General features: G+C 55.4%; 1 protein-coding gene and 1 long non-coding RNA gene across 4 annotated transcripts in view; one reads left to right on the top strand and one right to left on the bottom strand.

Annotated features, from left to right (window-relative positions):
- Window positions 1–445: 445 nt before the first annotated feature.
- Window positions 446–20,645, bottom strand: part of ACE (angiotensin I converting enzyme) — a 20,500-nt gene continuing 300 nt past the window's right edge. Inside the window, exons 2-25 of one of the 2 annotated variants that reach the window (XM_077780446.1) lie at window positions 20,031–20,198; window positions 19,338–19,434; window positions 18,474–18,617; window positions 17,824–18,015; window positions 17,163–17,260; window positions 16,570–16,742; window positions 15,954–16,177; window positions 15,465–15,609; window positions 15,077–15,175; window positions 14,722–14,844; window positions 14,171–14,382; window positions 13,385–13,521; window positions 11,739–11,897; window positions 11,424–11,511; window positions 9,083–9,226; window positions 8,732–8,923; window positions 7,225–7,322; window positions 6,852–7,024; window positions 4,709–4,932; window positions 4,279–4,423; window positions 3,940–4,038; window positions 1,687–1,809; window positions 1,155–1,342; window positions 446–972 (exon numbers count right to left, since the gene is read on the bottom strand). In XM_077780446.1, the coding sequence (XP_077636572.1) occupies window positions 743–972; window positions 1,155–1,342; window positions 1,687–1,809; window positions 3,940–4,038; window positions 4,279–4,423; window positions 4,709–4,932; window positions 6,852–7,024; window positions 7,225–7,322; window positions 8,732–8,923; window positions 9,083–9,226; window positions 11,424–11,511; window positions 11,739–11,897; window positions 13,385–13,521; window positions 14,171–14,382; window positions 14,722–14,844; window positions 15,077–15,175; window positions 15,465–15,609; window positions 15,954–16,177; window positions 16,570–16,742; window positions 17,163–17,260; window positions 17,824–18,015; window positions 18,474–18,617; window positions 19,338–19,434; window positions 20,031–20,198 (3,675 nt within the window). In that variant the 3' untranslated portion in view covers window positions 446–742. Of the gene's footprint in view, window positions 973–1,154; window positions 1,343–1,686; window positions 1,810–3,939; window positions 4,039–4,278; window positions 4,424–4,708; window positions 4,933–6,851; window positions 7,025–7,224; window positions 7,323–8,731; window positions 8,924–9,082; window positions 9,227–11,423; window positions 11,512–11,738; window positions 11,898–13,384; window positions 13,522–13,638; window positions 13,890–14,170; window positions 14,383–14,721; window positions 14,845–15,076; window positions 15,176–15,464; window positions 15,610–15,953; window positions 16,178–16,569; window positions 16,743–17,162; window positions 17,261–17,823; window positions 18,016–18,473; window positions 18,618–19,337; window positions 19,435–20,030; window positions 20,199–20,645 lie in introns of those variants that run through there. The other variant, XM_077780447.1, reaches the window with a different exon arrangement.
- The window catches only part of LOC144245043 (uncharacterized), an 8,165-nt gene continuing 2,101 nt past the window's right edge, over window positions 14,582–20,645 (top strand). Inside the window, exons 1-3 of one of the 2 annotated variants that reach the window (XR_013339141.1) lie at window positions 14,582–14,850; window positions 16,568–16,724; window positions 18,200–18,260. This is a non-coding gene — a long non-coding RNA (uncharacterized LOC144245043). Of the gene's footprint in view, window positions 14,851–16,567; window positions 16,725–18,199; window positions 18,261–20,645 lie in introns of those variants that run through there. The other variant, XR_013339140.1, reaches the window with a different exon arrangement.

The raw sequence follows: 20,645 nt of genomic DNA, 5'->3' as shown, positions 1-20,645 counted from the left end.
GAGCTGGTGCAGGCAGGAGCCTGAGGTCAGTTCTACACCCTCACTGAGTCAGACACTTGCAAGGCAGTCTCCCCCAGGGAACCAGAGGAGAGCCAGAAGCCTTCCATTTAAAGGACCTGCCATTTATGGGAAAGCTGGGGCAGGGCTTCCAAAGCACGTGGAAATGGAAGGCCAGAAGCCCAGAATGTCTGCTCCCTCCCTCTTTGCTTCCCAGAGTCCTGTTGGGTTGGTGCCGAGGCTGGGAAGGGGCTGCTGGCCATGGCAGGACATTGGCTGACTGCCGGGGCTAGAGGTGGGTGCTGGGGCCAGAGCTCCAGGGCATTTTCCCAGGCTCTTCTTGGAGGAGGATGAAGATGCCCAGTGAAGTGACCCACTTGACTGCCAGGAGGTGGGAGAGCATCCCAGTCCCTGTCCCTGGCTTCCACATGAGGGACACAGACTCAGATGGGGAGGCAGGTCCTTTAATCGTATTTGCAGAGAGACTAGGAGGGGGCTCCATGTTAGGCGGCCTGCTGCCCAAGGACTAGGGGGCAGGGGCCGTGGGGGGTTGCTGTCTGGAGGGCGGATGGTCAGCACAGGACTCGAGACATGGGGTGTGTGGGGGGTAACAGGGTGGGAGGAGGGGGGCTGGCTGGGGTGAGCCGTGAGAAGAGCGGTGGGTCCTCTGCCCACGCTCCCACGCCCCCAATCTGGTCTCTTAGTGGCGGAAGCTCCCTGGCAGGCCCAGCCCAGCCTGGTCATCTCAGGAGTGTCTCAGCTCCACCTCGGAGCCAAACTGGGGCCCGCGGTGGGACCGGTGGAGTCTGTGCTGGCGGATGCTGAAGAGCCGCAGGGTGAGGCCTATGGTGGCCACCAGCAGGACGATGCCCAGGAAAAGCAGTACCCACTGGCCCACACGGGCCTGCTGCTCCTCCAGGTCCAGGCCCAGGAAGTTGACACGGCCATTACCCGGGATGGGGCCTTCCGAGTTAGCTGGGCAGGGGAAGCAAGGAGAGCAGACGATGGGCAGGCTGTGGGTAGGCAGCCCACAGGTCAGCGGGCAGGGCCGGGACTCGGTTAGTCTGGCTTCCCTGTTCTTGCTCTGAGGTTGGACTGCAGTCTGCCTGAACTGGGGAGGGGGCTTGCCTGGGGCTGAGGGGGATGGGGTGTGGTACCAGAGTTTGGCGTCCAGTTGTACTGAGGCCAGCCCAGCTTCTCCCCGTGCCGCCCATTCTCAGTGAGGAGCCAGTCCAGCAGCGGCTTGAAGTAGTTCATCATGGCGGACGCAGACATGTTGGTCTGGCCTGTGATCAGCTTCATGGCTTCTGGCCATGGCTTACTGAAGCCTAGTTTCATAGCATCCCTGGTGGAGCGCCAGAGAAGGGACACGGAGTCAGAAGGACAGGTGGGGAGGCTCGCTGCTCCTGCCACAGCCTGATTCCAACCCTCCATATCCCTCTCTTCTGGCCTAAACCTCCTTTGGGATTGGGAGGTCTTGAGCAGGTCCCAGGGGTGGGGGATGGGAGTGGGGGAGGGATGGCAGGGGTCCAGAGGGCTCTAGTTCCCCACTGGGGTGGCACATTAAGGTCTGGCACAGGCTCCACCTGGGATCCCCGGCCCAGGCATCAAAATGGCAGATTTTCCCAGAAGAGCCCCACTGGAGTCAGAGTGTGGGAAACGATCAAAACAAAGCCAGAAAAGACTCACGCCAGGCGCTTCCCTGCCTCCTTAGACTGGTAGATGTCACATGTGTGCAAGGGCCCCTTGTGGCCAGCTGCCTGACACAGAGCCTCGTGGAACTGGAACTGAATGACAAAGCCGACGAAGTACCTGGAGTGGAGGGAAGCATGGCATGGGGTGGGGTGGTTGAGGACCTGTGCCACCTAGCTCCAGTTGCCCATCACCTTCCACTGCAGCCCGGGTGTCGCTGGGAGCTCACCCTCTGGTCTTCAGGGCCATCAAGGCCCCCCGTTTCTATGCCTCCCACCTGTGAGGCTCCCTCCATGTCTCGGGAGGACTTGTTCTGAGGAGCTCTGGGGATCACTCATGGGTGAGAAGGGTCAGGGCAGATCCCTTCAAAGATCTGGCCAGTTGCTTGTAAGGCAGTGAGGTCTCCATCCCTGGGGTGGATGTAAGTAGAGGCCAGGTATTGCCTCAAGGGTCTCATGCCTCTGGCAGTGTGGTTTGGGCAGGGGAGTCAGCCCAAATGATTCCCAAACAGCAGGGGTTCCCTGGTACAAATCTGCAGGTCAAGGCCAGAGCCACCTCTCCGCACTTGGTTCAGAATGTCCCAAACCAGCAGTGCTGGCCTCCCACTTTGAATGTTGGGCACAGGCCATCTGCCACTGACTTTCCTGGCATTTCTTAAAAGCGCTTTGCCAAGGTTGCTGGTCAGAATTTGGACTGTGTCTCCTTTGCCCAACCCTGCCCTGGAGAATTATCTACACTAAGCTCAGAAGCTAACCATCACTTGGGCCTGGATTCCACGTGAAAGCGAATGCCAGCTTGGAAGCCAGGAAACCAATGGAGAAGGCAGGTGGTAGCCCTCCTCACAGGTCATCCTGGTGTGCTGTCTAGGTTGGACCTGTTCCGAGGGGCCTTTGGATCCCCTTTGGTCCCCTGCCCACAGCTGCTCTCTGAAACATCTGAGCAGGCTTTCTCTCCCTTCCTAGACAGTGGAAACATAACTCACCCACCCCACACTTCTTTATTACGTCCTGACTATATGCTGACATCATGCCAGGTGCTAGGGTGGGAAGGTGGGCACAGTGAGGACGAGCCCTCCCTCTCTGGGCTTCAGGGACCACAGGTGGCACACAGTGGCCACAGCCTTACTAGGACAGCCCTCACTGCCCTCTGCCTTGCCTCACAAGTGGCCTGGGCTATCTGCAGCTCAGGGACACCTAGACCCTCCCCTCAGGTGTCCTCAGACCCTTCTCTCCCAGGAGGGCCCCAGATCCTACAATTACACTTCCTAGCCCTTAGTAAGAGCTCTCCTGCAGCAGGCAGAAGGGAAGGGCTGGACACCTCCACACTCTGGCTACGTGACTCACAGCACTGGTGTGTTTACACATCCCAGTTAAGAGTATAACTTCAGGGGCGTCTGGGTGGCTCAGTCAGTTAAGCGTCCAACTCCTGGTTTTGGCTAAGGTCATGATCCCACGGCTTTGTAAGTTCAAGCCCCACATCAGGCACTGTGGAGCTTGCTTGGGATTCTCTCTCTCCCTGCCCCTCCCCCCACTCGTGTAGTCTCTGTCTTTTCAAAATAAATAAATAAATAGAAACTTTAAAGAAAGAATGTAATTTCATACGGTGGGTTATGGTCACCATTTCCTGACCATGCTCTGTATTAGTATGCTAAGACGTTAAGTTCTGCTATACAATCTTGTGAAATGGGATTTCACAGGTGAAGAAACTGATGCTCACAGACAATGAAAAATTTGCTTAAGGAAACAAAGAAGTGGAGACAAGACTTGAATCCAGTTCTCCCTGACCCCAAGCCTGTGACTCCATACTCCTAACAACACAGCCTTCCAATCCAATTAGGTCTCTAACTCTAGTTTTAGTGTGTAGAAGGTCTTCCAGGTACAATTCAAATTATATCATAGGCAGTACGTTGAATATATAGTAAAGGAATCACAATCTTGTTTAAAAACAAAACAAAACAAAGAAAACAGTGCTTAACTCATGATCTAGCCATGGGTCATGGGTCATGGTTAATAATGTTAACTATCCAACCAAGGTCTTGTAACAATTAGCCAATTATAGTAGAGTTTCTGTTTTCAACTGCCTCAAGCGTAGAGGCTCTCATCACATCAAAAGTGTGAAACAATGAGCCTTGATGGCAGGTGAGTGGCCTAGGAGCAGTGTGCCATGCAGCCAGGTCCCCCAGACAGGTAGCTCCCCACAGGACAGCAATGGCACTTTGAATATTCAATGGCCTCTTCCCTTCTCCTTTACCTGATATAAGGCACACTTGAAGGAACGTGGAACTTGGCCCCTGGGTCAAAGTCACCTTGAGACCGGGCCACTGGGGGGCAGAGGCCCTGGTACTTCAGCCTGTCAAGGGAAAGATACATTGGAGGGAGGATTTGGGGAGAATCAAGTCAGGAAGAGTTGGTGTTTTTGAGATAAAGGGTGGATCTTGCCCCAGGGGTTACACTGGACAGTCCAGATTCTGGTGTGCCTCTGTGCACAATCACCTCCTGTGCACCTCATCACTTAAACACACACTCACACACACAGACACCATGGAGACCCCCCCTCTGAGCCCACATCCCCACAGGGTCATTCTAGAACCTGAGGTTCCACCACTCTTGGTTGTAGTTCTCCTTGGTGATGCTTCCATCAAATACCCTCCAGCGCCACTGGTCGACGAGATAGCTGAAGGGGACAAAGGCGATCTTGTCGAGTGCCATCTTCATCAGAAAATTGATGTCTTGTTCTGCCAAGGGAAGGGAGCCTGGTCACCAGATCTCTGCCTGCCTCCCGCCACATGATGGGTGTGCAGTGGGTGGAGAGGGGACAGTGGGCTCTGTGCCTCTCTGGGTCTAACGACCTGCCTCTTGGGCTGGTATAGGAGTTCCATCTTCTTTGCTCACCCTCCTTATTCCCCCCTGTTCTGTCCCAACCTCTGCCTGTGAGCCATCAAGTCCCCTCTCCCAGCCTCCCAAGCTCACTGCCCCTTCTTAGTCCCTCTGCCCACCAGGACTTCCCATTCCTCTCTCACCATAGCCGCCACCCTCGCTACTCAGCAGGTTGATACTGTGGAGGTGCTTGGGGGTAGACACCGAGAGGGCCAGCACATCTCCAATGGCCTCGTGAAAGCCAGGGTTGGCACCCTCCCGGAAGGTCACAGGCAAGTCCTTGTACTGCATGAAATACTGTATGTGGCCCATTTCATGATGGGCCACCACCAGGTCCTCCATGTTCACAGTGGTGCACTGCTTGATCCTGGAACACGGAGGGGGTGGGGCAAATGGACCTGCTGTCCTTACCACATACAAAGCAGACCCGCATCAATACTATATGCAGGGAACACAGCATTATGGGAAGGAAAACCAAAGGATGCATGGAGTAAGCCCAACAAAGGGAATCTCAGGGTCAGAAGCTTCTACAGTATGGTCATTTAGGCCATTCCTCTCCTTCCAACTTCCCTGAATCACTCCAGCCCTTACTGCCATGTTGCTTTCTGACTGCAAAGTACTTGCTTGAGAGGGATAACTGAGGCATCACACTCAGTTATGATTAGTGCAGACCTTTCTAGAATGTAGGTCCTGGGGTTTTTCATGCACACATTTTGTCTTTTCTAAGACTTAGGCTTCCTGAAGGGAACAACAGTTATTCTGAGCTTTTCTGCATCCCATGTGCCCGATACCAGCAAACACATTCACCCAGGACTTATGTGGTTAGGACTGAAATGACATCTGTAGAGTTGTCCATACCAGAGGTCCCACTTCCCCCTTGATCCTTCCTCATTCTCTTTTGTGAGCTGATGCAATTTTCCCTTGGATCTAACCAAAGCCCTTCAGTGCAGTTGACCCCATTTTTCTGCCATTGTATTGGGATGGCAAGAGTTTCCTGGCATCCTGGTTACGCCAGGGTGGTGTTGGGGTCTTCCCACCTTCTCCTATGACTCCCCTTACAAGGAAAACTCCAAAACAGGCTCCCATCCCCCTGATTCTGTACATCCAGCCTTACAGCTGCAGTCCTCATGCGTTTGAAGGAAGGGCCCAAGGATAGGCAATCCCGTGAACTCTTAACTGGTTTGTTCTAGTGTCTCTGTATCCACTCTTACTAGAAGACACTTCATCAATAGTGACAGATAATCTTAGCCACTTCTCCCAAGAGGTGGAGTCTTTTTTTTTTCTTCTTTACATGTATATTGACTTTGTGACTTGCTTTAGCTAGGAAAATGTGGCAGAAGTGACACTGTGCCAGTTTTGGATTCAGCCTTTAAGAAACCTGGCTGTTCTTGCTTTCTTTCTGGGGGATGCTGACTGCCAGGTAAGAAATCTGACTGCCTGACTGTCATACTGGGAGGAAGCCCATGCTAGCCTGGAGAAAGATGTTCCCATCAACCCCCAGCTGCTCCAGTCATCCCCGTCTGAGGACTCAACATGTGAGTACAGAAGCCAATTGAAGCTTCCTGTCCCAGCATGTGCCACATGGAGAAAAACCGAGGAACCCAACAAGAGCCAGAACCAAGACCCCAGACACATGGCCTCACTGAGCTACCCTACCATCTCCAGCCATCAGAGCTACCCCAGCTGAGGTCTCCATCATTGCACAGCAGGGACAAAGCCATTTCCACTGCATATTGCCTACACTCCTGACTGATAAAGCCACAAATATAAACAAATGGTTGTTCTATGCCACTAAGTTTTGGGGTGGTTTGTGCATCTGTCTTTGCAGCAATAGACAACTTTCTTCCAATGAAGACAGCTTCTGAGCCTCTCCCAATGGTGAAGATGGATCTGTGCAAAGCCTCCCATGTTCTCATGTACCTGTCTGTGTCAAGACACATGCACCCAGGGAGATGGCCAGCTGTATGCAGAGGCCACCCCAGAATGAGGGAAGCCTGAGCAGCTCTCACAGTGCTCACCCAGGACTGGGACCTTGGGCACTAACCATGCTAACAAAGCTGGTCAGTGCTTGAGAAGACCCTCACCTGGTAGACAAGGCTCCCCTGCCCGAAGCCAATGGCCAACCTGAGGCCAAGCCCAATGCTCTTGACCCTCCATGCTAAGCTCTGGCCCCTGTACTTGTTTCTGCTCACTCTGGCTGCAGGGACAATAGTGGAAGCTGTACCTGGCTCATCTCCTAGCCCACTGAGCTCAGGATAAGGTCCCCTGGCTGCAACCTGGACACACCTGAAGTCTTTGCCATTGTAGAAGTCCCAGGCAGAGGCGTGGCACACTACTTCCCGCCCATCAGTCGGCTTCTCCAGCATTGACTTGTTCCAGAACTCAAAGGGCACGGGCAGCAGCCCCAGGGAGGTAAAGAAATTGTCCGCTTCCTCAAACATCTTTCTGGGTGTCCAGCCCTACAAGCAGAGGGAGCTCTGCCAAACCTGGGGACTGTGGGGACAGACTGTATACTGTCAGGGTGGGGGTTAGGAGAGGGCCCAGCCAGAGGGAATTCCTGAAGCAGAGGCCTTCTCCCACCAAGGCAGAGGTTCCCCCCTACCCTGTGCCTTGGGGCTTCCCTGAAGGAGGAGAAATGTGATGAGGGGCCCATGTGCACCTGCTTTATCATGGCCTCCGTGGCATCTATCTTGGGGGCTGAAGGGAAAGGCACCACCAAGTCATAGATGTTGGACCAGGTCTGAGCCCACATGTTCCCTGGAGGCAGGTAGGGGAAGAGAAGGCAGAGAGAGGAGAGAGAGATGTTATTTCTTAGACTCAGTACCATCACCCATGGAAAAGGAACCAGATCCCAGACCTTATGATCGTAAGTATATCTCAAGCACCTGCTGTTTGCAAACTGTGCTGGGCATTTGACATACATTGTTTTTAGCCTGCACATCCAGCTCACAAGGTCATGACCTGTTTTGAGTGCCAGGGGCTGAGTTTTAAGCCCCGGCTCTGCCCCCAATCTGGGGGCCACTTGGGCATAATGCTTCCTTTTTCTGGGGTCTGTGTTTTTCAGTCATCAAGCTGATGTCCACTCTGACATTCTGGATCAAGGATGGCTGGTCTCTTGGGCTCCAAGGACCCTAGAGACTGAGCAGGAACTAGACCCAAAGCTGGATGAGGTTCTGGGGTCTCCCTCATGGTTGGCAAACAGTCTGTGGCCCTGTCTGGCCTCTCTGCTCACAGAAACGAACCCCCCAGGGATGTGTTCTCTGTGCCCCGACAGGGACAGGAACCTGGGAGCCTCCACTTTGCTCCAGTCCCTGCCAGTCCTCATCATCTTCCACTGCCTACTTCATTCATTCAGAGCATTTGAGTTTACAACCCCTGAAAAAAACAAGGGTCCAAAAGTTGGGATGAATCTACACTCTCAATACTCTCTGTTCTCCCAACTCCCCTTCGCCTGAGTGCTGTGTTTGCCCTTCTAACTCCCTACCACTACATTTTCCATCTGTCAGAACTGCCCATCTTTAAATTTTTTAAAAAATTTTTTAATTTTTGAGGGAGAGAGCAAGAGCACACATTCGAGCAGGGAAGGGCAGAGAGGGGGGCCCAGGATCTGAAGCAGGATCTGCACTGACAGCAGCGAGCCCAATGTGGAACTCAAAACTTATTGAGTGAGATTATGACCTGAGCTGAAGTTGGGTGCTTAGCCAACTGAGCCACCCAGATGCCCCAGAATCTCTCATATTTCAAGACTCTGCTCATGTGCCACGTCCTGCGTGTGTGCGTGTGTGTGTGTGTGTGTGTGTGTGCGTGCTTGTGTTTACTTCTCATCCCCAGCCCCTTCCCCACCACCCCTGCCCTAGCATCATGGTCATATGGTCTCCCTTGATGATATTATGAATTCTCCCGCTGCTCCACCCATGGTGACTTGCACCACGTGGTTCTGTAGCAAATGTGCCAAATGCAAGCAAGGGTCTCCCTGCACCCAGCTGCCACACCCCCCCTACCCAGCCCTAGCAACATTCTCTCCAGACTCACATTCTCTCTCCACCTGATGCTCCATTCTAACATCCCACCCAGCCTGCCCTCTGCCATGTGGACAGCACTGGCCCCGCCCTCCCTCATCCGTGTCTGTCCCCCACCCCCACCCCAGGCCCAGTACTTGTGCTCACCCAGCAGGTGAGCTGGAATGGGGCCCTCCAGGTTGATGTGCTGGGGCCCGTAGTGGCGGTGCAGGGCCCGGCGCACGTAGGCATGCAGGTTCAGGTACAGCGGCTGCAGCTCCTGGTAAAGCTGCTCCAGGTCTTGCTCCAAGGATGGCATTTCGTACATGGCTCTCCAGGAGTCACCTGCATCTTCGTAGCCTGCAGAGGGGCCACAGTCCGGCTCTCTCAACACCTGACCATTCCCTGAGCACCCTCCGCCCCACCTCCTCTAGGGGCCTCCTTCTCGCCGAGTTTAGGGGCTCAGAGGAGCCTTCTGAGGGCCCCAGAGAGCCAGTGATCTTGGCCAGAGAGACTCACCATTGAGCTTTGCGGCCTTGTTGGCAAGTTCCACATATTTGGGGAAAAAGGGGAGGATTGCTCTCCCCACCTTGTCTCGCCAGCTCTTCCAGGCCCATAACAGATCTTCATGTTTCCGGGATGTGGCCATCAGATTCGTCAGATCTGGGGGGAGGGGATGTGTGGCTTGAGCCTCCAGCCCTGGGCTCACCTCCCACCTCCTGTATGGTGAACTTAGTCATGAGAGTTTGGAACTGGGACAAAACTGGTGAGTTTATGTCAAAAGGCCTGTACAGGCAGTGAGTTTAGTAAAAACTTTAGAAAGGGTGGTGCCCTTTCCACAAAGGCTTACAGGGTGGGTGGCCCTGGGGCTGCTTGCAGCGTGCACACCACCTCAGGGCTGCAGCAGCCTTGGGAGGGGTGCTCTGGTTTGCACATCAGTGTCCTGGTGACATGGCAGGCCCTCCCAGCCAGGGAGTCGCCCAGCCAGGCACACACCCAGACTTCAGGGCTGCTGCTCCCCCCTGATTCCTGCAACCTCTCTGTGGGAGGGACAAATGGCTTGGTGACACAAAACCTGAGATCCTATCTAGTCTCCCACTGACCCCAAAACTGCCTTGCAAGTCACGGAACCCCCTTTTCCCTAGCTTTAAACGTTTTTTAAACTTATTTTTGAGAGACAGAGAGACAGAGCGTGAGTGGGGGGGGGGGGGGGGCGGTAGAGAGAGAGGGAGACACAGAATCTGAAGCAGGCTCCAGGCTCTGAGCTGGAACCCATGGGGCTTCAGCCCACGAACCGCGAGATCATGACCTGAGCCAAAGCTGGATGCTAAACCAACTGAGTCACCAGGTGGCCCTCCCTATCTTTAAAATGGGGATAATCCAGCACTCACGGGGTGTAAAAAACAAACAGGAGTACGAGGCCATGAGCAGGGAGTGAGCCTGGTTGGTCTTTGAGTCCTCACAGGGCCCGGGGGACCTTTTGCTAACTGTTAGTGAACCGGACTGAATAAAAGGATAGCTGTGAAGGCAGAGTACAGAAAGCCATCCCAGCATCATCAGGGAGCCTGAAGTCCTGGGTCTGTGTCCTGTCACAGCCATGGGACTGTGCGTGTAGCCTCCTCAACATAGGTGATGCGGAGCTGATGTGCACTTCTTAGAGCTGAGGTGAGCACGGCCTGAGCTTGTGTGTCAGTTGGGTAGGCTCACACAGACCAGTGGTGCCTTCCCTTTCTGCCCACCTGGACTGAGGACAACATTCAGGGCCCCCCACACCTCACTATCTGACTCCTACTCTCTCCCTCTTCCAGAACATGGCTTGTGATATCTACTTCTCACAGAGAATGAAGTACATTCAAATTAGTTCTGTTTAGGAGAAAAAATGTATTTTGAGAACTTCACCTCTGCCGTCTGCTGATGTGAGCGTTGTGTTTTGTGGGTGCTTCTTAGTTTTACTAATGGCAGTGCTTTCATGGCCCGGGCCTGGGTTAAGAGGCTAATTGATGGGGGGAGGGAGGCTAAAGGCTGAGCTCCCTTTAATGCTCTTCATAAACACACACACACACACACACACACACACACACATACACGCAGGCACACATATGTCTCCGCCATGCGTTGCGTGCTTACCCATATATACAAACCATAGACCAAACCCTGTCTCAGGAAAATCGTCTCTCTCTCCTGTTTATTTTCCATTTCCCCTTCTATTTGTCATTGTTCTAATGTGGGTGTTGGGCGGAGGGCCAGGAAGAGATGGTTTCTGGGTAATAATTCCTCAGCAAGAATGTTTATGCCTCTGGCTCCCCAACCCTTGGGAGGGTGGGTCAGGAGGGAGGAGAGTACCTTCCAGTTAGGTACTTGGGTGCCCAGGGTGAGGTTTCCAAAAAGGGAAAGGTGAGAAGGACCAGCCAGTGTGGAGAGAGAAAGGGGACGGGCGAGAGCTGGTGTACTCCTTCTGGCGGCAAGTGGGTTCTCTGAGCTGTGGCTTCAGTTTAGGGGAGGAGGTGGAGGGAGGGGGGCCAGGGAAGGTGGGGAAGACATGGACAGGGTGGAGGAAGGAAGGTGCTTAGAGTTACTGTCTGTAGTTGGGCGTCTAAGCACTGGTCAGACAAATCTGAGGTACCTCCTACTCTGAAGAGGAGAGCGCACAGAGGAATCTAGAGGGTTCCTAGAAGGAGCAGATGGGCAGGTCCAAGGGAGGGCCTTGCCCCTTCTAAGTGGTGGCAGAGAAGCGCCCCCTGGGGGAAAACAGAGGAGTGAATCTCCTGGGTGCACTGACCCCCGTTCCACGGTCCAGCAACCCCAACACGGTCAACCTCAACCTCCCCCACCCTCCCTCTCACTCCCCACATGCCCTCACCAGGCTCCAGCTGCAGACAAGTGCCATTGTCATGGCACACAGAGGCCACGCTGTAAGTGGTTTCCATGTCCAGCAGGATCTGGTTGTACTGCAGGAGAAGAAGAGAGGCTGCACCCCTTTGCTACCTGTTCTGCCCCAGGCACCATCATGGGCAGGGGGTGCTATGGAGCTGGGGGAGCATATAGGTGTACGTCAACATGGCAGATGTCATGACACACAGCGGAAGAGGGAGGAAGCAGCCTGAAGGCCAGACCCCGAGGTAGGACCTGGTCCTGACCTTGGATCTTTCCCTCCTGCTCCCCACAAGCCACATACCTCCTCCAGCTCCTTGGGAGGCAGTGCTGCCCGCTCTAGGTCCTGAATCTTCTTCATCATCCGCTTAATGCTGTCATTCTGAAAGCTGGTCACATCAAACTGCCTGGCCCAGGTGCCGAACTTCAAGGTGTGGTTTGCCATCTGTATGTTCTTCTGCAGCTGAAGGCAAAGTGGGGGTGGACCGTGGCATGAGGCCCAGGAGCTTTGGAGAGGCCTCTGAGGAGGGGCTGTCACAGGGGGAATGGAAGGGACTGAGGGGTGCAGTGGAGGGGGGGAGTTTTATCAAGCCTTTGCCTTTGCAGCAAAGACCCTCTTCAACCTGGACTGTCTACAAGGTCCTGGATGCAGTCTGTGCCCTTCAACAGATAGCCATAGTCACGTAAGACTACGGGGGAGAGAAGGGAAGCCCATCCTGTGTTTTGTTAGCAGACAGACAGGTTGCATTAGTTCTGTGGCCTCTCTGAGCTTCAGGGTCCCATGTGTAAAATGGGAATAAGATCACTGGTTTTTGCAGGGCTACTGAGGAGTAAATGAGGCAGTAGATGGGAAGTGCCAAGGAACTGTGGCCAGCACACACAATGGTCTTCAAGAAATGCTAGTTCTTGGGGCGCCTGGGTGGCTCAGTCAGTTAAGCATCTGACTCCAGCTCAGGTCATGATCTTGCAGTTGTTCGAGCCCCGAGTCAGGCTGTGTGCTGACAGCTCAAAAATAAGAAAACATTTTAAAAAAAGAAGAAAAGAAACACTAGTTCCCCGGGGGCTCACCTTGGTATAATCTGTCCTCACCACACAGGTGGAGTGGGGCACAGGGAAGCTAGTCCTTGCTGCGGTGGCAAACAGGGACTTTCAATCTACAAATCCACCCTTACCATTGCTTATTTATGTACAAATCATTAAAAAAAATTTTTTTTAAAAATATTTTTATTTATTTCTATGAGAGAGAGAGACAGCGTGAGCAGGGGAGGGTCAGAGAGAGAGGGAGTCACAGACTGAAACAGGCTCCAGGCTCTGAGCTGGCAGTCAGCACAGAGCCCGACGCGGGGCCCGAACCCACGAACTGCGAGATCATGACCTAAGTGAAAGTCGGACGCTTAACCGACTAAGCCACCCAGGCGCCCCTTAAAAAAATTTTTTAATGTTTATTTATTTTTGATAGAGAAAGAGAAAGAGAGTGTGAGTGGGGGAGGGGCAGAGAGAGAGGGAGACACAGAACCCAAAGCAGGCTCCAGCCTCTCAGCTGTCAGCACAGAGCCCGACGAGGCGCTCGAACTCTCGGCCTGTGAGATCGTGACCTGACCACTGACCCGAAGCTGACCACTTAATGGACTGAGTCACCCAGGCGCCCCTATGTACAAATCATTCTCTTGCTAACAACGGACTGCTTATTAATGAGAGACAACTCCTTTAGGAATTGAGTACTTGCCCACCCAAATCTGAAGCTGAGTATTATTTTAAATATTCCCTCTGGAATTTTCATACATCCTGACAGCCTCCCAACCCCCCAACACACATACTGAGTCAGGGGGAGGGGGCAGCCTGCTCTGTCTTGGGTTTTGAGGAGTGGTCCCTGGTGGGGAGGAGCAGGCGCATGTGCTGTGTGTGTGTGTGTGTGTGTGTGTGTATGGGGGGCACGGAAAGGGCCCCTACCAGGATCTTGCTGGCCTCGGTGGTGATGTTGGTGTTATAGTTCCAGTTAGCCTCAGCATACTCATTCAGTATCACCTGGGATCTCCGGTCATACTCCTCCACAAACTTTCTGGCCTCAACCTCATCGGTCACCAGGCCTGTGGGACAGAGTAGAGGCAAACAGACAGNCGGGTGGGCCCAAGCCTGCCACTGCCCCTGCCTCTCCCTCCTCACCTGCCCCCTCAGACCCCGCCCCGCCCCCCAGCCGGTCCCACTTGGGCTCTGGGTTGTCTGGCTGCTGGTTGTTGTCTGGCGAGTTGTTGTCTGGCTGCTGGTTGTTGCCTGGCTGGTTGTTCCCTGGTTGGTTGTCACCTGGTGGGTGGCCTCTTGGCTGGGGACCAGCGTGGGGTGCCCACAGCAGAGCAGGAGAAGGAAGAGGCTGGGCAGTCCTGGAGCAGCCCAACCTTGGCCCATGGCCGCGGGAGAGCACAGCCCTGTAGCCACAGCCTCCTGGCCAATAAGAATGGAGCCTGCAATGTGACCTCACAGAGCAGGGTGCCTGCCAGCCTGCCCCTGGGGGGGCCTCAGATCTGGGCACACCCTCCCTAGAATGCTGGAAAGGAGACATGCCCGTTCCTACCCCATGGTGCTGTCATGAGCGAAGGGCACTACATGGCCCTTCAGGGCAGGGCGCTGAGGCAGAGCTGGGAGCAGCTCACCAGGAACCGGAAACCATGGGCCTGGGTCCAGAGTTCAGAATCGGGGAGTTGCTTTAGCAGCCCACCCCATCCCCCATCAGGGCTTTACCAATGTCCTGTGGGTAATTGTTGGGCACCGGTGGCCGCCACTGGTATTCTGGCCACCCCAGCACCTCGCCGTTGCGCTGATTCTGCTCCTGCAGCCACTGGCTGACCGGCTGGAAGTAGTTGAGCAGTGGCTGAGCGTCCAGGGTGTCTGAGCCAATCGCCTCCTTTAGCACCTCCTGCCAGGGCCGTGAGGAGCCTGACCGCAGCGCCTCCCTGTCAGGCAGAGTGGGCACTGTGGGCACAGGGGGCACAGGCCAGCATCTAGTACTGGTCCTTGGCCCCCCTCTGTCCCCCACTGGCCTGCAAGAACAGCAACATTAAGACGCTGGGGACCAGGAGCTCTGGGAAGGGGACAGGGACATTGTCTTGTCTCTTGCCAGCCAGAAGGCCCATAGTAAATACTTGCGAGGAAGGAGCGGGTGGGAGGGAAGAAAGGCTCCCTCCACCAGCAGGGCCCTGTGATTTTCCCATGAGCAGCCAGTTGCCTTTTAGACACGTCTTCCTCCCCCTTCTCCCCTCACCTCCCCCTTGCCCTTTGTCCCCCCCACATACCGGAGCTTGGCCCCCGCCTGGGTGGACTGGTAGATGTCACACTTGTGCAGTGGGCCCTGATGGCCTGCCTCCTTGCACAGGGCTTGATGGAACTGGAACTGCAGCACAAAACTCACAAAGTACCTGCAGGTACAGGCTGGGCGTTAGGGGGGATGGTGGGGAACCCTCGCTCGGGCACCATCCAGCTCCCTACAGGGTAGAGGCCAGACCGGGGGATGCCTTGGGGGAGAAGGGAAAAACAAGCCTGGCTCCAGGGAGAGGCCCACTTTAAATTCCAGGCCCACGGATATGGGAGGGGGGCAGAAGAGCATGGGGACAAGCCCTAAGAACTAGGTGGGGGGGGGGGCAGTAATACCTGATGTACGGTGTTACATTTGGGACATGAAACTTAGCTCCGGCATCAAAGTGTGTTTCATTTCGGGCAATTGGAGCACAGATCCCCTGATATTTGGTTCTAGAAGAGGATGGTTAAATTGTCTTAGCATGTAAGGCTTGCATGAGGGCTGATTTAGCCTTTGCAGAAAACGCTCTAAAGCAGGCATTCCCACCGTTCCCACTGGGGCCATCCCTTCCCCTCCTGGTGAATTGGGGAAGACTTCCTGGAGGAGGGAGTTTTAGGCAGGAAAGAATGTGTAGGTGGGGAAAGGGTGGAGAGGGGGACCGGAGGCAGGAGGCTCCTGGTTGTCCAGGAGAGTGGGGAGGGGCGCTTGGGGTTAGGCCCTTGGTGATCCCTCTTTGCTCACCGGAGATACCACCAGTCAAAGTTGTAGCGGGAAGGGGGGGTTCGCCCACTAAAGACCCCCCAACGCCACTGGTCCACCAAGTAGCCAAAGGGCAGGAAGGCAATTTTTTCCAGTGCCATCTTTAACAAGTAATTGATGTCACTTTCTGTCGGAAGATGAGATGAGAAGAGAGGTCAGAGGGAGAAGGGGGTCCAGCTAGGGCAGGGTGGGCCTGGGCAGGAGCCAGCAGGAGGAGGGGCTGGCAGATGCAGAGAAAGGAAGGGTGGCCTTCACAGCCATGGAGCCTTGCTTGGAAGAGGGCCCTCGGGCAGTGTACAGTTGGGACTCGGGGCGGGCTGTGAGGCTCCGGGTGGATCCCCAAACCTGTCTGACCTGGGGCGGAGCGGGAGAAACAGGAAGGGCAGGTGGGAACATGGGCAAGCTGAGTCCTGCCGTGGGATGGAGTGGGGTCTGGGTAGGGCCGGGCTGGGTCCTCTCCACCCCCCATACCCATGTCATTGCTGACATTGTCCAGCAGGCCAATTTTGTGCAGATGTGCAGGAGTGGAGACGGAGAGCGCCAGCACATCCCCGATGGCCTCGTGGAAGCCAGGGTTGGCTCCTTGGCGCAGGGATACAGGCTGGTCCTTGTACTGCAGATAGTACTGCACGTGGCCCATCTCGTGGTGCACCGTGGACAGCTGGTCCATAGTGACCCGTGTGCACTGCTTGATCCTGGGGCAGGGAGATGGCGAGGGTGAGGGTGAAGGACAGGACAGGGCGGGGGCTAGAACATGGGGATGCTGGCACCTGAGGGAAAGGAATCAGGAGGGCACTGTCCTGGGCCTTGAAGGAGCTGGTGGAAACATACACATCCTCTGCCCTGCCCCAGCCCGCATTCAGGTCTTTGTCCTCTGTTCCAATGTACAGAGTTGCTACCTGGCAAAGCTACTAGGGGAAGGTGACCTAGAGGGTCTCATATGCCCAATGGCCTTGGAATTGACCCAGTCTACCAGACAGTGTTGGGGCTGGGGTAGAGGTGGGCCTGGGAACTGGCTTTTCTTTGCCCAGGCTGCCCACCCTTCCTAGAGCTCCAGAAATCCCCCTTTTCCCTCCCATGTCTAGACCTGAAGTCTTTCCTGTTGTAGAAGTCCCAGGCAGAGGCATGGCACACCACCTGACGCCCATCAGTTGGTTTCTCCAGCATGGACCTTGTCCAAAACTCAGGAGGCATGGGCAAGAGCCCCAGGGAGGTGAAGAATTCCTCTGCCACTCGGAACATGTGCGTAATGTTCCAGCCCTGGTTTGGGAGGGGTGGTGGTGCAGATACAGGTCAGGGACCAGGAGTGGGAGCTCACTGTGGCTGCCTTGGGGGCAGGTCTAGGGATCTCCCACCCAGGTCAGCTCCTTGCTCATGAAGGGCATCTCTGCTCTGTGGCCTCTCTTCCCAGAGGCATGGCCCCTACTAACCATAGTGGATAAACAGAAGTAGATGGCCGCTCTCACCCCACCTCTGGGATCCTGGAGGGAGGGGTTGGCCCCTCGCCCAGGACACAAACCCCAGATCACTGCTTGTACACACACTCAAGGCTGCTGCTCTGTGGAAAGGGTGGGACTGAGGTCCCTTCTGTACCCATCTCCCTCACATGACTTCCTCCTGCCCCCTCCCCACCTCTGACTACTTTTTGCTGTCCCCACCCTGGCCTAACTCCAAACTTACCTTCTTCACCATAGTGCTGGTCACATCGAGACTGGGCTTGTTAGGGAAAGGCACCACCAGATCATAGAGGTTGTCCCAGCTCTGGGCCCACATGTCCCCTAGACAGAGGAAGGGAGCCAGACAGCTTAGCTCCCTGCCTGCATCCCCATGTCTGTCGCTGGGCAGCACTCTGGGACCCTGGCACCTGGGCCCTACTTGGCTGGCTGAACTAGGCATCTCCCACACCAGTCCCTCTCAGGCTCCTGAATGCTCCAGAATCCCTGGGGTTGGCGGGGTGAGCCCACGTGATGCTGCTGGGGTCCTTCCTGGTGGTGCCGGGGTCCCTGCCTCCCAACCCTGAAGCAAGGCCACAGGGCTTGCATCCTGGGGCATAATCTTATTCCTCCCCCACTGGATGCAGTCAAAGTCTTCAATGGGATTCCTAGCTTTGCCTTTTGCTAGTTCTCTGCCCTCTGCCAAGTCACTTCTGCACCTCAAGCTTCAGAGTCCCTGTCGGAAAAGTAGGAACAGTAATGGTGATGAGAAGGGACACTTGCTACCTGGGGTCATGGAGCGAGCTACGTGGGCTCGTGTGTGGGGATGGACAGGATGGCGCTCTAAAATGTGACACATGAGGAGGACAATCCATGGGGCGTGCATAGAGGCAAGGCAGTGTCCTTACCCAGCAGGTGTGCAGGGATGGGTCCCCTGAGGTTGATGTATTTGTCCCCATATCGGCGGTGCAGTGCACGGCGGACATAGGCATGGAGGTTCAGGTAGAGGGGCTCTACTTGATGGTAGAGATGTTCCAGATCCTCCACGAAGGTGGGCGAGTCATACCAGGAGCGCCAGTAGGCCCCCGTGTCTGAGAAGCCTGGTGGCAGGGGGTAGTGGTGGCGTTGGGGTGCAGCTCAGGCCCAAGGCTCTGGCACCTCCACCGCCCAGCTACGGCTCCGCCGCTCCCCTGGCGTGGCCCTTGTATCTGCCAGCTACTTAGAAAAGATGGCCTGGGGACCTCTGCTCTGTGAAGTTCCAACTAGGGGTCATTCCCACTCTAGCTTAATAGATCCTGGAGAGGCAAAGATGAGTGCCGAGGCTCCGAGGCGTGACAGGAAAAGCAGGTAAGAGGGCTAGTGTGAGGGCCAGTCAGCAGCCCAGAAGAAGGCAGAAGGGGCTCAAGCTGGTTCTGTACGACCTTGGGTCAGTGTACTGAGTCACCGCAACAGCTGCTCTGTCTGGGGTTGGGCTCAGTGGGGACAGTGGGTGATGGGAGAGCACGCCGCAGTCTGGGAAGGGCAGCGCTCACACAACGGATGGGGTGGGTAAACTCACCGTCCTGCTTGTAGGCCTCATTGCTGAGGGCAGTGAAGTTCTGGTACAGGGGTTTCAGCGGGATGCCCACAGCATTGTGCCAGCCCTCCCAGGCATAGAGCAGCACCGAGTAGCTTCTTGATATAGCCATGATGTGGGTGAGCTCTGAGACACAGGTGAGTGGGGTCAGGCGCTTTCTCTGAAGGCAGCGACAGTCTTCAGTAAAGCTCCCATGCTGGTCTTCACCATCTCTACCTGCTTCCTCAACATCGTGATGCCCCCAAAGCCAAGGGCTGCCTACGGGCTGGGTGGGATGGGGCTGGGAGCTATACAAAGAGAGCACCCGAGAAGAGCTCTTGTCCCTAGGGAAGTGAGGTGGACACAAGGTGGACACATCCAGAGGCCCAAGCCCAGACAGACCCTTCATGGCTTATTGGTTGGAGTGGCTAACCTCAGGCTGCCGAGTGGATGGCGGTAGCGGTGTCGGGGGATAAGAGGAGGGTATAAGCAGAAGTCACAAGGGGTCTAAGGCCTGTGGAGGGCTCTTGGGAGACTGAGAGGATCCATGAAAGGGAAAACCAGGCAGCCAAGAGGAAGGCTAGGGGGGATGGGAGAGGCCAAATCATCCACGGGGGTGGGTCTGGGAAGGGGTGGGGGTGGGAGCTGAGGCTGGAGGTTTCAGAAATCAGTTTGCCCAGAGAAGCAAGAGTGTGAGGGCATCTGACAGTCCAGCCCCAAGTGGAGGTCAGTGCCTTTGGGTTTGGATTTACCCACTCCCTCCATGGGCCCTCCTATTAAACACACCCTCTTACTGGGTGCAGCAGGGGCCGTGGGGGAAGGGCCGGGAAGCCCCAGCACAGAGAGACAGTAGGGACAGAGCCATACCTGGGTCCAGGGACCAGCAGATGGCAGTCTTGTTGGGATAGTAGCAGACCCTGGCCGTGGAATAGATCCTGTTCATGTTGCTTAGCAGAGAGTTGTACTGGGGAGTGAGAGTTGAGAAAATTTTAGCAGTGAACAGACCCCAGAGATAATCTGGCCGCCCCCTCCTCTTTTTGCTAGGATGAAAAGGAGCCCTGGAGAGGGGATGTGACTTGGACAAGGCCACTCAGTGGCACTCAGAATACTTCTGATCACTAATAAACCGATTCCCCTTCCAGTGGAAGCAGCCTGTGGAGGGGGAAAAAGTGCCCTTAGAATTCGGGATGGGGTTCAAGTCCAAGCTTGGCTACTGCCTTGCAGTGAGGGCAAATCTCTCTCACTCTCTGGCTTTGATGCCTTCTCAGTCCTCCTCAGTCTTTCTAAGGAAGCCCATTAACCCAACCAGACTATGGAGAAATTTTGAAAAACCCCTTTTCATCTGTTTACTTGAATTTTGCTTTCTATACCCCATCTCCAAGAAAAATCAATGTTCCAGGAAGCCATTCTGTGCTTACAGAGGCTTCCCCTACTGTCAGGGTGCACACAGATCCCAGGGTCCCTCCCTGCCAGGCCCCTTCCCACCACCACCACCACAGTGCAGCACTGGAAGGCACACTGGCCATTTCTGCCTCCACCCCTCAGGTCCACCAGGCCCACCTGCTGCCGCTTTGCCACAGGCAAGTTGGCAGGGCCCAGGGTGCGCACACCACTGATGACCCTTCGCAGGACGGGGTCACTGAAGTTCTGCCAGATTGGGTCATACAGGTCCTTAGCCTTCTGGCCCCAGATCTCAGCAAACTCCTGGTTGAGCAGGGCTGCTTCCTCCTGTGGGCACCAGAGGGGATACAGGGGAGGCCATGGCACTGGGGAAGGGGAGGAAGACCACGGGCGGCTGGAGACTGGGGCTTGCGGGAGCACGGCTCTCTCCTTTTGGGCCTTCGGGGTCAGGAACTGGGGGAATCTGCCTAAGGTGGGCAGTGAAGCAGAAACTGGGGCCAGAAAAGAGGCAGGTGGAGGAGAGGGTAAAGACAGCGATGAGCAGTGACAGGAACATTGGGACAGGGGTAAGGTTTTGGCTACAGAGGATGAGGGCCCAGAGCAAAGTGGGCACCTTCAGCGAGGACTGACGCTGACCCAACCGAGGTCATCTCGGGGCGCTGCCACGAGGTCAGAGGAGCCAGCTTTATCCATTTGGTGCTTGTACTGGGCACCCGCCGCGCGTCTGATGGGGCGGAGCGGGGCTGGGGGCGCCGGCGGGTCTTCACCAGGTCT

The sequence above is a fragment of the Crocuta crocuta genome, unplaced genomic scaffold, assembly GCF_008692635.1.
Source record: "Crocuta crocuta isolate KB4526 unplaced genomic scaffold, BGI_CrCroc_1.0 scaffold288, whole genome shotgun sequence".
NCBI classification, from domain to species: Eukaryota; Metazoa; Chordata; class Mammalia; order Carnivora; family Hyaenidae; genus Crocuta; species Crocuta crocuta.
This window is presented reverse-complemented; position numbering and strand designations above follow the sequence as displayed.